Genomic DNA, 20,888 nt, shown 5'->3' with positions numbered 1-20,888 from the left:
CGATTGCTCAGGAATCGATTTTCCACTTCACGCAAAGGTTCATTGCAGCGTTATGAAAGACAACACGTTCTATGGAAATTAAACATTCCTCAAATTATTCCAGTAACATTCATTATAACATAGTTAAGTTATCAGTAAAATACAGACTATAAATTAATTTATCAAATTTTTCAGTGATATGTTCACACAAAATGTTGTGATGGGTAGACGAACCGGGTATCCCTCTCTAATCATCCACCCTCCTTATCACGTTGTGCCACTTGTGCCGCTTCTTGACATGGGTTTAACGACTTCTAAAAATTATGTAATATACTTTTATATTGATGGTAAGGTACTTTACAAACAGAATTGATTGGCAAGCAGCTGCAGTTCTGTTTAATGGGGAATTGATTGACATTGGTTAATGTTTTCAATAAAAAGCAACCTATCTACAATGAACAGAGAAAGAGAGTTAGATATGGAATATGGTGGGGAAGCCATGAAAAAAAAGGGCACCAAGCTTTTCGTCAGAGGAACTTGAAGTATTCCTGGACCTTGCCACCAGGTCGGAGATTACACCCCTGCACGTTTATGGCCGCGTATCCCTTTCATGATATATACGCCTGATCAATCACTGATGGATTGGCGATAGGGATGAGTGTGCCATCCACCAGGCCCAAGACTCTGGGGATGTCAGCAATGGCATTGCAGCCCTACTGCACCTCCTGACGAATTGCCGGCAGCCGGATGTAATCCCCGGCATGGCAGAGAAGGGCGTTCACACCAAACGCGAATAGAGCGTCAAATTCGCGTCTACCGCGTCTAGTTTGCCGCTTGACCATTTTGAGATCATTCGCTTCATTCGTGCGTGAAATTAACTTCACAACAGACGCGAATTCGCGTCATGGGGGGGCTTCTGCCAGCTGAGTTCACGCAGCATTTTCAACCGCCATTTTTATTCGGATAATTTTCAAAATATTACTGTTACTGTGTCATGAAATGTAGTTTTAAAAGTATTTCAGGCGAGAATGTAGTTGTTTTAAACTCAAATATGCGGTTTATTTATAATGACAGGGTCTATTTTAAAAAATGTGTTTCGCCGATCTCGGAGATGAGCTCCATGCGACCAGCGGGAGCTCCATCATCATGTATCCACCGAGAGCAGCCTCGGCTCGGCTAGACCTTCTGACATTTGCCACTGGCTCTGATGTCTCTTTAGTGGTTCAAGATAAAATATAATTCGTTTGGGGTAAAATGAAACGTTTCTTATCAATTGGCCTTTATACAATTTATCTATTAATATGTTTTTTATATACATATATGTCCTTTTTATTCCTGTCTCTATAGAAATATGAACTTTTGTCATATAGCTCCGGTTGACTGCTCACTGACAACATCAGTCGTTCCTCCTTGTTGAATAAGTGGAGAAGGGTATTCCTGCACAACCGGAGGCTGCAGGAACATTCTGTTGAATGAGTGACTCCTAGCAGGTTCCTGATTGGTTAATACGGCGCGAATTGACGCCAAAGTTAAAAATTTTCAACTCGGGCGGCAGACGCGAATTCGCGTCAAACGCTAAATGCACAAAAAGCACCTTCGCGCTTAACACGCGTTTCGCGCAAAGCGCCCTATTCGCGCGTCATTCGCGCAAACTAGACGCGCGAATGAGGCGAACTCGCGTCTTCCGCGGCGCGAATGGGGCGTTAAGCGCGGCGCGGAAGACGCGAGACCTCCAGACGCACGTAAACGTGCCTTTGCATTGACTTAACATTGAAATCATTCGCGTCAGACGCTCTATTCGCGTTTGGTGTGAACACAGCATTAGTCTGTAGCCCTCTCCCATGACCTCGATGAAGCTCCCTGTAGCAAAAAACCTTACGCTGCAAGCAGCTGGACTTCAGGGCTTAAAGCTAAATTCTGCCGCGTTAGCATGGTGCAGGTCTGAGAAGGTACAGCAGTTCCATAATGAGTTATCTTGGGAGGCAATTTTTTTTTTTATACATAGCCACGTCAGGCAAAATGTCAAAAGGGCTTAAGTTTTGCAGAATAAAAAAAATTATTATGGACTAAAGGTCTTTGATTCAATACAAAGACATAGTTGGTCGCTTACTGGACACCACCATGCCTTCCCATTTATAGATCTTTTCATTTTGAGCAAAATTGTTTGCCAGATTTTAATGATCAAAGTTGATTGCCAATTTAAACGCTTTAATGACATTACGAAATAGCCTAAGCTAATTACCACCATATTAGTTCTGATACCACATAAAGTCAACTTCATAAATATGCCGGTATCCATTAAGAAACATATTTTATTATAAGTCTTAAAATGTCCATAACATAAAATCATTGTTGAGCCACAACATTGTCAAAATACAAGGAGAGGTTAAGGAATAGGTTTAGAACTACATAGTGATAAGAACATTTTGGGGAACTGGGCCCAGTTCTTTTTATCCTTACCCCATGTAAGACACCTCTGACATTTTCTGTGTTTCAGGTGTGGCTTAAAAAGAGGAATACAACAACTGTAGCCAAATTCCTTGACACGGCTGCATGCCTTAACCTCAGCCTCATTCCATTCCTTGTGAAGTCACTGAGTTTCTTGAATCGATTTTGCTTGACAATCCTCATAAAGCTGTGGTTCTCTTGGTTGGTTAAGCATCTTTTTCTTCCAAACTTTTTCCTTCCACTCAACCTTCTGTTAACATGCTTAGATACAGCACTCTGTGAACAGCCATCTTATTTGGCAATGAATGTTTGTGGCTTATAAAATAAATATTCATTTTTATTGGCTATTTTTTAAATGAACATGATATAGGCCTAATTCCGTGTATTTAATGGGTTCTGTTTATGTTTTTTCATAAGAAGTCAAATTCTTTGGCTCACTGCGCGATTCGTGTTTAACATTTTTTTCGAGGAAAAGAAGCAATAGAAGGGAAATCTGTACCAGAGGAAAGCGAAAACTATGATTTCTCATGTTAGATCCTACCAGCAGCACATGCTTCTAAATACTGGGATGACAATGGAAAGAGAAGAAAAGAAAAGAAAAACACTCCCTCTGTTCACTTTTTCTTCCTTCACTTCCTTACACCCCCCTCCTCCTTCTCTCTCGCTCGCTCGCCTTACATGTCCTTCTCGCGCTCCAATTTAGTTTGTTGAAAACATGAAGGAAAAGAGGAGGAAGTTCCAGCGAGGACCAAAGTCAACTGAAAGTTTACCCTGAACATGGATATCATCATTACCGAGCGGATGGAAGGAAAATGTCAATTGAAGTCCTTGCTGTGATAAGCTCCTTAATGAATAAACAATCACCGAAGTCATAAACTGCGCTTGCTCGTGGATGTGTGACATTCGCGCCCACCTGCGTTGAGGCAGCCGAACTCGAGGCATTCGCTCGTGCTCTGGTTCTCTCCACTGAAGGTCAGAGACTTCAAAACCGAGAAGCAGAGGCATCGCCACCCGCCGACTCAGCAGTCATGGCCGGGGCGAAACCGGGAGTACACGCGTTGCAGCTCAAACTGGTGTCGGTCCATGAGGTGCTCAAACGGGGGAGCAAGTTTATCAAATGGGACGAGGTCATCGTCCGTATCTGTGGTTTTATGTAGCGTGATAGTCGACTGGTGTTACATGTTTAACTAATTTAAAGAGTGTAGCAACAATGAGTTGTACAGAATAATTAACTTAAATGATATATAGGGAATTAATTAATCAGGAATATGATTAATATTTATATCTCATATGACAGTTACAATAAATTGTATTGATTATGAAAAATAGCTCAATTGTCTATACCAATAAATAATTACAGGGCACTGTAACTTACTCATTAATATGTCAATATTCAATTCTTCATATCAATTATTGTGATATCTCTTACTGTAAATTACTGCAAATCAAACAGTGGTTTGTCCAGCAAACCAGATTGACCTATCAATTTTCAATAAAGTTATCACTTCTTATAAATCAAGGAAAAATATTCTCTGGACATGAAAACATTATCCTATCTTTATGATAAATTTAGTTTCTAAATTTAAAGCTTGTAGCTAAAGATCAGACATCTCAGTGACTCGTAATGTGAGTGGGGTGGAGTCCAAGCCAATCATGAATATATGGGTTTTTAATAATTAAACTAATAATTAGGGATGCACCGAAATTTCGGCCACCGAAAATTTTCGGCCGAAAATGGCCTTTTCGGTTTTCGGCCGATAGACTTTTATCACCGAAACAACACGGCCGAAATGTTGTGATGACGCAAACAGAAACCGCAACCTGCACGTGCACCTGCATAGCGCAGACCACCAGCTCCACGCGATATTCACTTCACACCAGTGAGAACATTCTCTCTTTTCTTACTCTTTTATTCGCAGCACTAAAGCGTCTCCTAACAAAGAGATTAAGACGGACCACGAAGTAAAAACAAAGAAAAGTACAGTCTTATAGAGTCTGTTAGCACACGTCTCACTGAGATCTTTTCGGATCCTCTGCACTTCATCGCGAATGTGCTTGATCCGCGTTATAAAGACCATTACTTGGATGCGGAAATAAGGCAGCGCGCACGAGAAATGATCCAGGCCGCGCTGGATGCGGAGAACCCGCGCTGTATGCGGAGAAGCGCCATGCGCAGGAGAAAATAAAAGATAATTCTCATCTAGAAAAAAAAGACTGGTCTCTGCACCAGATGAGGGGCATGCACCCTCGTTGTCTGATATGTTCAGTGGAATTCTGCAAGAAAGTGCCTCAAATAATAATAATACGTTGGCTATTTTGGCTACTATACACACACACACACACACACACACACACACAAACATATATACATACATAATATCAGATTGTAGCCATATTTATGCTAGATTTTATGATAGATTTCTGCTTTAATTTGATAAAAATGTTTATTTATGCCCTGGCCCTATTTAGATACACTCTCTCAAATATGTCTCAAATGTCAGGCAGATGACAAGCTCAACTGCTCAACAGCTAGATGGTTATCTGTCTGAAGTCCCCATCCCCAGAAGTGATAACAGTCTTGCCAACTGGAGAAGTAATGCACTTTCTAGTCCTACATAGAAAAATTTCAAATGCACTTCACCTAAATGCACTTTGTTTTTATGAGATAACTGTTCATTTTAAAACCTTTCTGCAGGTCAGTAGGCCTGTACATTATTATTAAATATACACATGAGTGGGATAAATTTTTTGTTTGAATTTTATTTTATACTGTGCATTGTTGCAATGTGCTTAATAAATATTTGCATAATTTGTAATTATGTATTTTTATGTTTTTTTTTTAAAATAAGTTATGTAATTGTAACTATCTTTGAAACTTTAATATTAATTTATGCAATTGCAATGTCTTCATTTTAGTAAACTTAGTACACGATCATAGCAATAAATACAATGTTACTAATAATTGGCATAATTTCTTTCGGTGTTTCGGTTTCGGTTTTCGGCCTTGGTTTTCTCTTTTTCGGTTTTCGGTTTCGGCCAAGAATTTTCATTTCGGTGCATCCCTACTAATAATACATCAAACTACAAATCACACAGAGTAAATATGCGTACGACAATACAGACAGTGAACTTTATACAAGACATAACGGGATCCAAATAAGGGAGTAAGAGAGAGAGAGAGAGAAAGAGAGCGAGAGAGAGAGAGAGAAAATAGAATGAGCTCAGGTATGAAAATCACAGTCAGTAAACCTTAGCAGCCAACACCAATCAAATCACAGCAACACTTTAAAGCATCATTTAAATCTCCATAGAAAAGTGATACTTGCATGGCCCAGCGTGCGTGCGCTGGTCCTTTTGAAAAAAGCGTGCGTGTGCCGGAGGCCGTGTGACGCGCGTGTGAGCTGCTCTGGATCTTGGCGTGAGCATGGAGCCACGTGGTCCTTTGTGGCAAGGGGTGTTCGTTCATCTTCCGGCTGTTGTGGGATCGCGCGGTATTTGAAAGGTTCAACAAACAATGTTCCAGGATTCGTCTTCCTTGTGTGGAGAGGCGAATGGTTGAATAAACTTAGTAAAGAAAAGAAAACAAAACAACGAAAATGAAAGTTTCCGAAGGAGCCATGATAATGGCTTCCCCCTCTCAGTCCCTGTGCTGAGGGGGACGGCCATATGAGCGTGGCCCAAGGCCACGCATGGGCACAAGCGGGAGCGACGTTGGTCGCACAGGAGAGCAGCGTGTCAGAGAACGAAGAGGAGAAGAAGAGAAGAGAAAGAGAGGGCGGATCTTGTCCGGTCGGTTCTTATGGCTTGGGATGGTTCACGCCTCTTTTCGCCTGAACTGTTGCCCAGGGGGGTCATAAAGTTTATATGAGCTGCAAAGGAGTGGGGGTTACATAAACATGACTATTTGAGAAAGAGTTAGACTGAGGAGAACATTTCCACTTATAAGTCAGCACTTTATAATCCTCGCATAACAAGGATTAACCATGGTACACACAAAACATTTTCTTCCAAAAGTCGCCTCCCACTGATCAAGAAGTGGGAGAAGTGGGCCTCCCTTCTTGATCAGTGGGAGGCGACTTTTGGAAGTCTACCTTCATGTAACATACCTAACATCAATATGTTATGTGTTTTTTTTTATTATTATTTATCTATATCTACTACAAATTAACTTAAAGTATGTCCTATTCATTTTATTACTTTCAATTGACTGACTGAATGTATCTGTTTGAGGAACACATCACTACTGCTCATATGAAGTCAATTAGAATAAATTAATAATATAATAAACTGGAACAAGATCAATTATGTTTTCTTATTATAATTTTTTTCTTCATATGTATCCTATTTATTGTACCCACTCTGTAAAATGTCACTTCAGGAAATCAGTTTTCATTAAACATTCAAGAATCATTCACTGGAAACAGGAAAAAAAAAAAAATTATTTAAATTTCTTATGATGGGGTTAATGTCCAGGTGTGTGTGTGTGTGAAAAAGTGAGAGGTTGTTGTAACTCTTCAGTATTATAGAACTGTTCTGACTCAAGTCAAGTCACCTTTATTTCTATAGCGTTTTAAACAAAAAACATTGTGTTTCTGGTTTAAGAAGTGGACTTTTACTTTATTTTAGCTTGAAAACCATCAATATTCGCGTCACTTATGCTGCACGCAGTAGGATCATTATTGCACTGGATGAGTTATGAGTAATGCGTAAGAAGTCAACATTTTATTAATTCGATATTTAGCTTATGAATGAGCAATGATTTGTTGAACTTGTTTTCCCTTTAATACATACTTTTTGCAATATATTTTTCAATTACTTTCAAAAAGTGGTAGGGACAATATCGACCCTGCAAAAAGTGGTGGGTACATGTGCATATGTGTAAATCACATAATGTTTCTGGTGTCATACTGCATTTCGAATTATCACACAGACATGGATTAAAGCTGTTAAGCTGTGCAAGCAAACTCACAATACATAATTATGTCATGTTGGGGCATGAACTCTTTTAGTGATGACATTTTTGTTTTGTGAAGTAACAGTCTGGAGTGTGTTTGAGTCCCTTTCATGCCAGCAATGCTTCTAATGCTGTGACAGTGCAGTTTTGTTACTGATAATACTGTGTACATACATAACTGCTTTTTGTAATATACCTGCCTACAAATGTCTTTTTTTTTTGTTATTCCTTACCTGATTATTTGTATTTTTATTTTATTTAAATTATTTTATTATGTGTTTTTTTTTTTTTTTTCGGTTGCTGTCATTCAGTTGAACTACAGAGCTTCTATCATGAAAACAAATTCCTAGTGTGTGTAAACATACCTGGCAATAAAGCTCATTCTGATTATGATAATATATACTGAGGAAATGAAACCGCATGAGACTCATTTTCACATGGTCCTGAATTTCAGACTGCAGTAAGGAAGAGGTTGATGCAACAAGTCAAGTCACCTTTATTTATATAGCACTTTAAACAAAATACATTGCGTCAAAGCAACTGAACAACATTCATTAGGAAAACAGTGTGTCAATAATGCAAAATGACAGTAAAAGCAGTACATTATTGAATTCAGTGATATCATCTCTGTTCAGTTTAAATAGTGTCTGTGAATTTATTTGCAATCAAGTCAATGATATCGCTGTAGAAGAAGTGACACCAACTAAGCTAGCCACAGGCGACAGCGGCAGGGAATCGAAGTCCATCAGTGAAGAATGGAGAAAAAGACCTTGGGAGAAACCAGGTTAAGTTGGGGGGCCAGTTCTCCTCTGATCAGACGAAACCAGCAGTTCAATTCCAGGCTGCAGCAAAGTCAGATTGTGCAGAAGAATCATCTGTTTCTTGTGGTCTTGTCCTGGTGGTCATCTGAGACAAGGTCTTTACAGGGGATCTGTATCTGGGGCTCTAGTTGTCCTGGTCTCCGCTATCTTTCAGGGATGTAGAGGTCCTTTCTAGGTGCCGATTCCCCATCTGGTCTGGATACATACTGGATCCCAGTGACTGCAGTGACCCTCTGATCTGGATACAGACTGGATCTGATGGCTACGGTAAACTCGGAATAAGAGAGAAACAGACTAATATTAGCGTAGATGCCATTCTTCTAATGATGTAGCAAGTACATCGGGTGATATGGGAAGTGTTCCTGGCTCCGGTTTACCTATGAAGGAGAGGATGGAGATTCTGACGCTGATTATATCCTTTCTTCAGAATATATTATCTCATTAATATTGTGTGATTATTAATCAAGTGTTTGATCAGTATTTAACCTCCAAGATTGTTGTATGATGTGATTAAATGAAGAAAGCCATCTATATAACTATAGATTGATGCATGCTTACTTAGAAACATATTATTCCTTCCTAGAACTGACAGGTTTTACATGTCATGGACATGTGTGTGAGTATTCTTTTTCCTAGGGTCACCAGGTCAGCTAAAAAGGACCAGGGGGCCTCTTCTATGTGCCATGGGAGAGACATGCTGTCTCCTAACATGTCTCAACGGACATTAGATATTAAGAACTCTGTTTTATCCTGTATTCTTATTCTTTAAGATTAATGTCAGCCTGCCCTTTGTGTGTAACCAACCGTAGTGATAAGAAGACTTGCCAGTGCAAGAAAACCTTGGGAATAAGCAGATAAGGGCTGAGTTTGTGTGTGTGTGCCCATAAAGTGATGAGACCAACATTGCTGGATTCCAGACCTAGGATGAGGTGCCTTCTTCAACCGTGCTGACGCCTGCTATAATCACTGGAGATATGCTGAAGATGTATATGACCATATGTGAAGATTGTCTAAGTTTATCTAGGTTTTGGAACCAATCAGATCGCTGCTGACCAGTGCTTTGACGCATTTGAAGTCTTCTGTCTGGAGTATAACTATGACTGATTTTGTATTATACGGCAGTTCAGCTTACGAACTCCTGCGAGGGTATTGACGCTGACTTCTGCCTATGAAACTGCAAACTATTTCCTTAAGTAAAATTATTATTATTAATTGAACTCATCTCTGACTCCTGGTCTTGATTACGACACCAACTGCTCCTTGGGTTTTAAACTGTTATCCCCAACAGTTTAATGGTGGAGGATCGGCGGGCAATCGTTCTTTGGTGACATCCCTGATCAATCATCAAAAACCAAAAGGTAGGAAAGATTTTATATTTAATATCATTGGTTAGGGACTGTCTGTGGAGAACGGGGGTCAAGAGAAGAAAGAACGATAGACTCACTCAGACGTGAGGGGGTAGACACTAACTCCGGGGGTGGAAAAAAATAAATTGTGTCACATATACCTGTAAATAAGTAACCTTGTGAGTTAAGGGGTACAAGTATACATCGTAGGTCTTGATATAAGATATTTTTCAGATGTGTACAATTACAGAGGGAACAGGTGCACACCTATAGGTCTTAAAGATAGACGTGAAAGTTTGTTTTTTAGGTGTGCACAGTCCAGGGGAGGACGAAAAACGCATTATTAAAAAGCACAAAGGCCGTAACAGGCAGTGCTGGGTATAGCATTTGATAGCCAAGGCAAAGTGCATTTACGGCCGGGGGGGTAGCCAATTAAGGATTTGGAAATTCAGAAAGGAATGTAAGACGCTAGACGGGGGTTCTAGACGTATCTCGCTCTTTCAACTCTTGACCACTCGTTTGAACAGACAGGGGCGCGCCCCGAGCTTAGAAACAGGACAGATCAGTGGTTAGGGTACAGAGTATCCAAAAATTAGAATTTTAAAATAAATACCTAAATAATCTATATGCGCATATATATAGAGAGATAGAGATATAGGTAAGGGAAAGTATTGATTGATCTGGGATGCATTTTGAACAAACCCGAATGAGCTAAAATGTTTTAATGACTAGTGGACAGGTGTTGTCAGAAATACTTTGCAGTTTCAGACGCAGAAGTTAAGCCATTTGTTTGATAAGCTATAGATTTAATACCTCAAATTGTTTGCTGCTAGCATTTCTCAGGGGCTTCCTATATAAGGAAATTAAAACTACTAAATATATATATCAATAAATAACATATCTCAGTATATACAGTTTGATATATAGTATTTTGAAATGGCTGGTAAAAGTAACAAGCAGCCTCCAAAAACAGAATCTGTTGAAACAGATCCGAGCAAACTCTGTAAGCAGATTTGTTCTGAAACTTTGACTTCAAAGAAATTCTCTGAACTAATTAAGCGTATGGTCAGTCAAGGATTTGACTCAGACTGGAAAGTAGAAAAACAGTTAGGATGGTTACAGTCTAAGAAAGAGCCAGAAAAACATAAATTCTTAGCTGTATGTGCTTATTCATGGATTTGTAAACAGGGAGGAATTCCCTTAACTGAAGATGGCACAATTCCCGCAGTAGTCGAATGCTGGAAAGATTTACGTGCCAAAAGTGATCTCATGGCTGAGATTTCAGGGGTTGAAATAGGGAAAGATCTGAGTGGTTTTACTACAGGGCTATCCGTTGTCATGAAAAAGGCCGAGCAGAGTGAGGCTTGTAATATGGTTCCACATGTGTCTTTTCCCTCCGCTCCTGAGCTCCCTTCTCTGACTGTGCAGGCGGCTGCCGTAACCGGCTCCGCCCCTCATACCCAAACAGATAATCAGAGTGATTCGCCTTATAGTATTGCTAGGAGGTTACTGGATGCTGCTATTTCTGGGGCGCCACCCCCTTACCCAGATGTAACTGAGGTTTCTACGCCATATGCAAATGTCAACCAGAAGGCTGAAAACATTGGTGTTCCTCTCTCTCCTCCTCTTGAGCGAGGCGGGGCCCCCTCCTCCCGGGGAGGGGTGTCTGCTGCGCCCATTAGAGCTGTTGCTGAGGAACAGAGAAACACTGAAATGGGTGCAGGATATGAAATAGGGGAGTGGAATAGACTCATCGAACCTTTCAAATTGTTTAGTCCAAATAAGGTGTCATGGGATAAATTAGAGTCTATAGCTAGACAACAAAATTTAGGAATTGCAGACATTCAATACATGGTAGAAACTCTTGTGCCCCACAGTAAATTAGGCAGAGTTCAAACTATCAGAATTGATCCTCTCGTTCCCACTAATTGGGATGAGTATTGTATAGCATACCGAGAATATAAAGAGCAGGTGCAAGATCTGTTAGGGAGGGGCTCCTTTCCCTGGACTAGTGTGACCCAAATTAAGCAGAGACCCACCGAAAGTCCTTTAGAATATGTTGAACGTTTTCGTAATGCATATGAAAATTACTGTGCTGCTAATAATAATAATGAGGATTATGATTCAGCGATCATCATTGAATCCGCTATAAGCGGACTGACTAAACGTTATCGAGATCTGCTCATTTCAGGCTCTGTTAACATTCCAAATTGGGAATCCCTGCTCCAGTGGAGTGCAGTAAGTTGGAGTCGTCTGCAGAGTGAACCAGGTGCTCACCCCGCGGCGGTAGCCGCAGGGGCTGAAGCGGAAACAAATCCACCCGAGGTCAGTTGTTATAATTGTCGCCAGCCTGGGCATTTCAGCCGTAATTGTCCTAAAGAACCTGTGAAATGCAGCCGATGCCATAAGAAAGGGCATGTACATACACAATGTCGAGTTAATCTGTCCCAATCTAACTTCAAAAAGGGTAGAAGGGACAGGCAGCCACATCGGCTGACTCTGTCTGATGCTGACATTGCCAAGCTGAAGAAACTGGTCGAGGACTAGGGGTCAGCGGCCTCCGGTTCTTGTGATGTGACTGACCCTAGACCCTATATTCATGCGTTGTTAGGAGGCCGGCAATGTATAGCATTAATTGATACTGGGGCTCAAGTTAGCATCACCAACATTAATTTGGAAACTACTTCTGATTTTATGTACATTGAAGGATTGAATGGCAAAGAAATGTATTATAAATCTGTTCCTGTTCCTCTCTCTATTGCAGACTCTCAGAAAGTGTTTTGGACAGAATTCTGGGTTGGGAAAAATACTGTGGGAACCATAATTGGTGTTGACATTCTGAATAATCTTGAAGCTGATGTTTTGCTTTCTACAGATAAGCTTGTGCTTGGCTGCAATGAAGTACTCCGCTTATCTCATGCAAGGCCACACCATGGAGCTGGATGTGCAGTGGCTGGAGCTGTAAGTGCCTCAAATATGACAGAGACTAGACCTGAGTGGAAATACCTAATTTCTAAATTTCCTAATGTATGGGCTAAAGACAAATTTGATTGTGGTAAGGCAAACATTCAGCCACTCCGCATCCCAGGTCCCATGCATGATGCCAAACGCCAATATCCTTTGAAAAACGATGCTCGCTTAGGAGCTGAACAGGTTGTTAATGAGTTACATAAACGGGGGATAATTGTGCCATGCTCCGCCCCCACGAACAGCCCTATGTGGCCAGTACAGAAAGCTGATAAGAGTTGGCGTTTGACAATTGATTATACCGCCTTGAATGCAGTCACTGCTCCAATGCACCCCCTGGTGGCCAACCCAGCCACTATTTTGAATGAGATTGGATCTGAGCACTGTTATTTTACTGCTTTAGACATTGCTAATGGCTTTTGGACTTGTCCCTTAGCACCAGAGGATCAACCGAAATTTGCATTTTCCTGTTCTGGACGACAATGGACATGGACTCGAATGCCTCAAGGATTCTGCCACTCGCCCAGTCTGTTCAATCAAGTATTGGCTTCATTTATTGATCCTATTCGAAAAGAACTTGAAACTGATGGGTCTGTCGTACTTCAGTACGTGGATGACCTTTTGATCTGTAGTCCTACTAAGCTTAAACATTTGAATGCTGTTCAGACTGTGTTGAAAACTTTGAACCAGGGAGGGTTTAAGATTAATTTGCAGAAGGTGCAGTTGGCCAGATCCGAGGTGACGTATCTGGGACAGATCGTTGGAGTCCATGGCAGACGCATCACTCCTGAACGGGTCAAGGCTATCGTCGAACTGCCAAAGCCTAACACCGTGACTGGTCTAAGGCAGGTAATGGGACTTCTGAATTACTGCCGCCAGTATGTGTCTGAATATAATGAACTTTCTAAGCCCCTCACAGAAGCACTGAAGGGAGGGAAGCCTGGACAGGAACTCATCGAATGGACAGAGGAGATGGAAGAGGCGTTTGTGAGTATCAAAGAGACTCTTTCTTCTTGTCCTGCACTTAGACACGCCGATGCCCGGCGGGCCTTTCACCTATGGACTTGGGTAGGGAAGAAATCCTACTCAGCTGCCCTGGGCCAGCGTGTTCCTGGAAGAACGTCTTACGGCATGGTGGGGTACTTCTCGACCACTATTCCTGTTTCCATGGCCGGACAGCATCCATGCTTGCTGATCTGCGACTGTGCTGAATGGGCGGTCAAGGCAACAGAGGAGGTCGTCATGCACCAGAAAGTGGTACTGCACACCAGACACCAGATACTCAAACTACTTACAAACACACGCCTGGGTACAATTTCAAATCAACGACGAGCCAAGTGGGAAGCAACCCTCTTGAGCAAAAATGTTGAAATCTTGATTGATGCTGACAATGTAATCAACCCTGCATCCCTTATGCCAGAAGAAGGAACTGCTCACAATTGTGCACAGCTGATTGAGAACGACACTCGGAGCCCACTGGATACCGAGCCACTGCAAGATGCAATGAAACTGTTCGTCGACGGGTCCAGTTTTTATGAGAATGGTACACGATACACTGGATGGGCTGTGGTAAACGAGCACGGTGAAACAGTTGACTGTGGTTCTCTTGCAGGTGGTGGAGCTCAAGTAGCTGAACTCATTGCCCTGACCCGTGCCCTGCAGTTTGGCAAGGGGAAACGTCTAAATGTGTATACAGATAGCCGTTATGCTTATGGGGTCGCTGTAGATTTTGGACCTGTGTGGCAACGTCGGGGATTTTTGACTACTGCTGGTCTTCCTATTTCTCATCAGAAGCAGGTCATTGAACTAATGGAGGCCTGCAAACTGCCTGCTGCTGGAGCTGTGATCAAAGTCACGGGACATTCACAGGAGGAGTCACCAGAAGCCAAAGGAAATCGGGCTGCAGATGCTGCTGCCAGGGGGGCTGCAAAACGTACTGAAAAAGTTGTGAGTGTAGTACCTCTTTCTCCCCAGGAGGGAGAAGCGCCAACCAGAGACATCTTTGAGTTATATGACACTAATGATCCAGAGGAAACTGAACAGTGGGCTAAGTTAGGGGCACTAAAGACTTCTGATGGACTTTGGAAATTTCATGATCGATTTGTATGTCCTTCTTCTGCTCGTACTGAATTAATGTCTTTATATCATGGTTTGGCACATGCAGGTCCTGAAAAGCTACATGCAATGATTTCAAAAACATGGTGGTGGCCCAAGCTGAGAACCGCTTGCACAGATTTCTGTAAAAGATGTTTGGTATGTCTCAAGGTAAATTCTCCTTCTAAGCTTAAGATTCCCTTGGGACATGCCCCTCGCCCTCAGGGACCCTGGACACATTTGCAAATTGATTTCATAGGTCCATTGCCCCCTAGTGGAGGTTTTTCATACATCTTAATGATTATTGATTTGTTTTCTAGATGGGTGGAGGCCTTTCCGCTGAGAAATTGCACCGCAGACGCAACTGCAAAAATTCTGTTGACTGAAGTATTCCCTAGATGGGGACTTCCTTTACAGATTGATTCAGACCAGGGCACACATTTCACAGGGAAAGTGATGAAACAGGCTATGAGATTAATGGGGATTACACAACATTTCCACATTTCTTTTAGGCCTCAGTCAAGTGGTTCAGTTGAACGAGCTAACCGAACATTGAAAACTTCCCTGAGGAAGAGAGCTTTGGAGTGGGGAAAGGGTTGGCACGCAGCAATACCAATGATACTGTTTAGTATGAGAGCTAGCCCAAATAAAACCACACAGATCAGCCCTTTTGAAATCATGACAGGTCGTTACATGCGTTTGCCATGGGATGCACCATTGCAACATGAGGGACCCTCGGGCCCTTTGAAAGATGCTCTGCAAAATTATCTAAAAACCTTGGATAATTGCTTACGTGATACACGAGTAAGTGTCAGTATCAGACAAGCTGAACAAGATAACAAAGAGCAAACCACATTGCCTGTTCTTCCAGAAATTGGAGATACAGTAATGATGCGGAGGGAAATAGTAACCCCTCTGGGTCCGAAGTTTGATGGGCCCTATCAAGTTTTGTTAACTACTAACACTTCTGTTCTTCTTGACAGAGGAGCGCTTGGTACAGTATGGAGACACTGGTCTCAGGTGAAGCCCCTCGAGAAATGTTACAACCAGAATGCTACCTCGTAGTCAACCTTAGGCGTTATAGGTAAAAGTAAAATGTACAGGTTTATCCTAAATTTTGACTTGACTGTTTCAGATGTCCGGACCTGATGATGTGCTGAAGCTGTTGATTCTTCATGAAGAAGCACGCAGAGAAAGACGTCTGAAACTTAGACGAGCATTCATTCGATTGGTTATTCCGCTCTCAATTGTAATGTTAATTTTGATTGCTTTATCATTTCTGCTCTGGATTCAAATCTCTCTCTCAACAGGACGTTTTCATGCGTTCTCAACAAATTGGGATTGTGAAATGACCGACTGCCGTCCTTCTTGGGTTAGATACCCATGCCTAAATTCTACAGAGGGTCTAAATTTGCTTCCTACTATGTATCAGAAGGTTAAGAATCATTGTTATAGGTTCGACGGCAATGACACAGTGACCTATTGGCTCGGTCACTCCCCAAATTATCCAGAGAATACCCTCATCATGCAGAAAGGCCGCTGGTGGAACAATGGTGATGTGGATGTTTTTGATGGAAACTATAGTTCCCTTAGTTGGATCCCCATCACCGTAGTTGGCAGAAACCATAGTGACTGTCCAGTAGCAATAGACAAGCACCGCAAGTATGTATTAAATCAGAAAACACCTGCCACTCCTAAACGCAGCAGGAGAGACAATGGGGGTGAGTTACAGCATGCTCAGATAGAGATTGGAGGAAAAGCAGTGAAATTACCTTTATACCCTATTGCACCTGATCCACGTCATATTGTGTCATATTATCTGCCCAAGGTTAAGGACCATCTTTACTCGAATAAGGCAGTAAGGGATGTAGCACAAAGCTATCTGTCTAGAAATATTTTTGTTCGAGATGATCCCAGCTCTAACACATATATTTAGTTGCAAATGACAAATTTCTGAGACGATGGAATGTTTTGCAGCCAGAAAAGGTTCATCTTGTCAGGTGGGATAAAAACAGATCTTATGGAGCAGTGTGTGATAGACTAGGACGAATTGATAAGACTGATAAGGATAATTTTGATCTAAACGGAAGTAAAAATGGATTACCAAATGTTAATGCTCTTTCCCTCGCTTGGCCAAGGTATACTAAGTTGGATGATCCTTGGAAGGAGACCATGCACGTGGAACGATGCCTGGGTAGGGAAGTGAAACATTGGTTCGTCCAGACGTTTCCTCCGCATCGGCCTGACAAATGTGCGGTAATTATAAACAAAATTTTAGGTACCCCAGGGGCAAAGGTTCCAATGGAGATTTGCAATGCATCTTTTGTGAGGCCAGATTATACATGGGCAAATTTCGCAGATGTGCTGTTTCAGTATGATGTTGCTATGTTACTGGCTAATCAATCCATCATTCAAATGGAGCAACTACATGACCATCTTGAAAGTAGGTGTAATAGCCCCACCTCAATGGTCTATAATGTCACTGCTTGGATGCAGTTGAATATGTTTCATTTGTGTTTAGAAATGATTGCCAGCAGAAAGACCACCATGCGGGTTCCTCGATCCACGGAGGATTTTGTATGGAAAGATTTCCAGCCCCATCAGGTCTACATGTGGCCACAGGTATCTGATGCTGCTATGGGAGATGAGTGGTTCGACAGGGAGAAACAGTTTCGTCAATTTTTAAGGCCAATTCCCTCCGTTCAAGAGTTACGAGGGTTACATGATGGGTGGAGTTTAAGTCATTGTCTGCATCATAAGGCTGTCCATACTATAGGTCCTGAGTGGAACCCAGTTGAGAAGTGTAAAAAGACAGATTGTTCCGAGACAGAGTATTGTGTTACTAATATGACTACATCTACAGAATACTACCCTCAAGTAAAATCGCAGCAAGCAAGTAAGAAATACATTAATGATTTCTTGAAACAGGTCAAGACTAATGATGTGTTTGCTGGCTATGAATATTTGAATTCAGTATGGCTCCGATCAACAGGTACCCCTTTCTTGTCAGATCCTCAAGAACCCACGGCGTTAGCAATAGCATGGATGTTTGCTTTCACAGTAGGGGCTATTTTTACAGATGTAACCGAGTCTGTAGAAGAATTTGTTGAAGAAGCTTGGAATGATTTTGTGGAAGCCTCAGAGGACGCGCTTATTGGAATCTTTCATTATGGCTTGTATGTTTTTGGAGGATTTGTGGGAATTATTGTCCTGTGTCTGGTTGCGTGGGGATTGGTACGCTGTTGTCTGTCCTATGTGTTCAAATCTGCTTGCAGGACTGTTAACCCGGTGGAGGAAGATTTGCGACTGCGGAAGCTGACCAACAGTCTGCAGCAGCTGATGAAGGATGACGTCAACGCCCTGTTGTGAGTGGAAGGGCAGGGAGAGCCCTAAGCATGGGGACTGGATTAATTAGTATCCAGCTTGTCCATGATAGGGTGAAGAGACAAGTGTGACCCCTAGGGGAAACACGCGTCACCACTCCACCTTCCGTAGTGGCCTCACTGGATAGACCAGACGTGGAGTATTGGACTCCATACCGGTCTAAAACGGGGGACTGAAGGAGAGGATGGAGATTCTGACGCTGATTATATCCTTTCTTCAGAATATATTATCTCATTAATATTGTGTGATTATTAATCAAGTGTTTGATCAGTATTTAACCTCCAAGATTGTTGTATGATGTGATTAAATGAAGAAAGCCATCTATATAACTATAGATTGATGCATGCTTACTTAGAAACATATTATTCCTTCCTAGAACTGACAGGTTTTACATGTCATGGACATGTGTGTGAGTATTCTTTTTCCTAGGGTCACCAGGTCAGCTAAAAAGGACCAGGGGGCCTCTTCTATGTGCCATGGGAGAGACATGCTGTCTCCTAACATGTCTCAACGGACATTAGATATTAAGAACTCTGTTTTATCCTGTATTCTTATTCTTTAAGATTAATGTCAGCCTGCCCTTTGTGTGTAACCAACCGTAGTGATAAGAAGACTTGCCAGTGCAAGAAAACCTTGGGAATAAGCAGATAAGGGCTGAGTTTGTGTGTGTGTGCCCATAAAGTGATGAGACCAACATTGCTGGATTCCAGACCTAGGATGAGGTGCCTTCTTCAACCGTGCTGACGCCTGCTATAATCACTGGAGATATGCTGAAGATGTATATGACCATATGTGAAGATTGTCTAAGTTTATCTAGGTTTTGGAACCAATCAGATCGCTGCTGACCAGTGCTTTGACGCATTTGAAGTCTTCTGTCTGGAGTATAACTATGACTGATTTTGTATTATACGGCAGTTCAGCTTACGAACTCCTGCGAGGGTATTGACGCTGACTTCTGCCTATGAAACTGCAAACTATTTCCTTAAGTAAAATTATTATTATTAATTGAACTCATCTCTGACTCCTGGTCTTGATTACGACACCACCTGCTCCTTGGGTTTTAAACTGTTATCCCCAACACCTAATTAATGCAGCCTAAAAATCTTTTAACAGATTTGAATATTAAAAGCATATTAGTATGTTATGTGTAAACCAGGTTAAACAGATGGGTCTTTAATCGAGATTTAAACTGCAAGAGTGTGTCTGCCTCCCGAACAATGTTAGGCAGGTTGTTCCAGAGTTTTGTCGCCCAAAATTAAAAGGATCTGCCACCCGCAGTTGATTTTGATATTCTAGGTTTTTAGAACGTAGTGGATTATAATGTAACAGGAGCTCATTCATATGAGGTGCTGATGTTTGATAGGGAGCCAGTGCAGTGTTGACAGGAGTGGGCTAATATGGTCATACTTCCTGGTTCTAGTAAGAACTCTTGCTGCTGCATTTTGGACTAACTGTAGTTTGTTTACAAAGCGTGCAGAACAACCACCCAACGAAGCATTACAATAATCTAACCTTGAGGTAATAAATGCATGGGTTAACATTTCTGCATTTGACATTGAGAGCATAGGCCATAATTTAGATACAATACAATACAATATTTATTTATAAAGCACATTTAAAAACAACCAAGGCTGACCAAAGTGCTGTACATAGCAGAGAATAAAATGCAGAGCAGTACCGGACAAAAGAAACAACTGAAAAAAAACCAAAAAAAAAAAAAAAAAAACAGTAATCGTATCAGAATCAATGAGCATCAAAAGCAAGAGAAAACAAAAAAGTCTTTAAGGAAGATTTGAAGATGGAAACTGAAGGAGCCAGTCTAATACAGAGAGGCAGACTGTTCCAAAGTTTTGGGCCTGCAGTCGCAAAAGCACGGTCACCTCGTTTTTTGAGCCTGGATCTAGGCGCGATGAGAAGACAGCGATCGCTGGATCTCAAAGTACGAGAAGGAGTTTACGGACAGAGCAGATCAGTCAGGTACTGAGGGGCCAAATTGTTCAGAGCTTTATACACAAAAAGTAAAATTTTAAAATCAATTCTAAATTTAAACGGTAGCCAATGGAGTTTGAATAAAATAGGGGTGATCGACTCATACTTGATGTTACGAATGCGTGAGTCACTATTTGAAGATTACTCTGAGTTAAAAACGGTTTCACTTTAGAGAGTTGGCGAAGCTGAAAAAAGCATGACTTTACAACAGCACTGATCTGTTTCTCAAATTTTAAGTTGTGGTCAAACAGAAAGCCCAGATTTCTTGCGCAGTGAGTTTCATATGGTGCAAGAGAACAACGCTCAACACCAAACACACAGTTTTCCTTGGGCCCGAAGATAATTATTTCAGTTTTATTTTCATTTAGGTTTAGAAAGTTACTTGAAGCCAAAGTTTAAGATCACTTAAACAGGCAAACAAGGGTTGTAGACCATTTTTATCATTATGTTTAAAAGGAAAATAAATCTGAGTATCGTTGGCATATGAATGGAAGGATACTTCATATTTATTAAAGATGGAAGCTAGAGGTAACAGATACAGAATAAACAATATGGGGCCGAGGATTGATCCCTGTGGGACTCCGCAGTTCAGAGGTACACTAGTGGAGGATTGATGACCAATACGGACACTAAAACATCTATTGTTCAGATAAGAGCGGAACCACTGCAAGACAACTCCTCAAAAACCCACGGATGTCTCCAGACGTCGCAACAGGACCTCATGGTCAACTAAGTCAAATGCAGAACTCAAATCTAATAAGACTAAGGCCATTGATTTCCCAGAGTCAGTTTCAGTGAAAATATCACTTGACACTCTTAAAAGAGCAGATTCAGTACTGTGTAGAGCTTTAAAACCAGATTGAAATGTTTCATGGAGAGAATTTGTGGATAAGTATGATTGTATTG

At 41.5% G+C, this 20,888-nt stretch overlaps 1 protein-coding gene across 1 annotated transcript; it reads left to right on the top strand.

Moving 5' to 3' along the window:
* Positions 1–8,588: 8,588 nt before the first annotated feature.
* On the top strand, positions 8,589–19,067 carry LOC113051611 (uncharacterized). Its single transcript, XM_026215506.1, has 2 exons — positions 8,589–9,560; positions 15,745–19,067. The coding sequence occupies exon 2, from the start codon at positions 16,782–16,784 to the stop codon at positions 17,976–17,978; it is 1,197 nt and encodes a 398-aa protein (XP_026071291.1). The 5' UTR covers positions 8,589–9,560; positions 15,745–16,781; the 3' UTR covers positions 17,979–19,067.
* Positions 19,068–20,888: the final 1,821 nt, after the last annotated feature.

The sequence above is a fragment of the Carassius auratus genome, chromosome 32, assembly GCF_003368295.1.
Source record: "Carassius auratus strain Wakin chromosome 32, ASM336829v1, whole genome shotgun sequence".
In the NCBI taxonomy this organism is placed as follows: domain Eukaryota; kingdom Metazoa; phylum Chordata; class Actinopteri; order Cypriniformes; family Cyprinidae; genus Carassius; species Carassius auratus.
The sequence above is the reverse complement of the archived record's forward strand: the minus strand, read 5'-3'. Positions and strand labels throughout refer to the sequence as shown.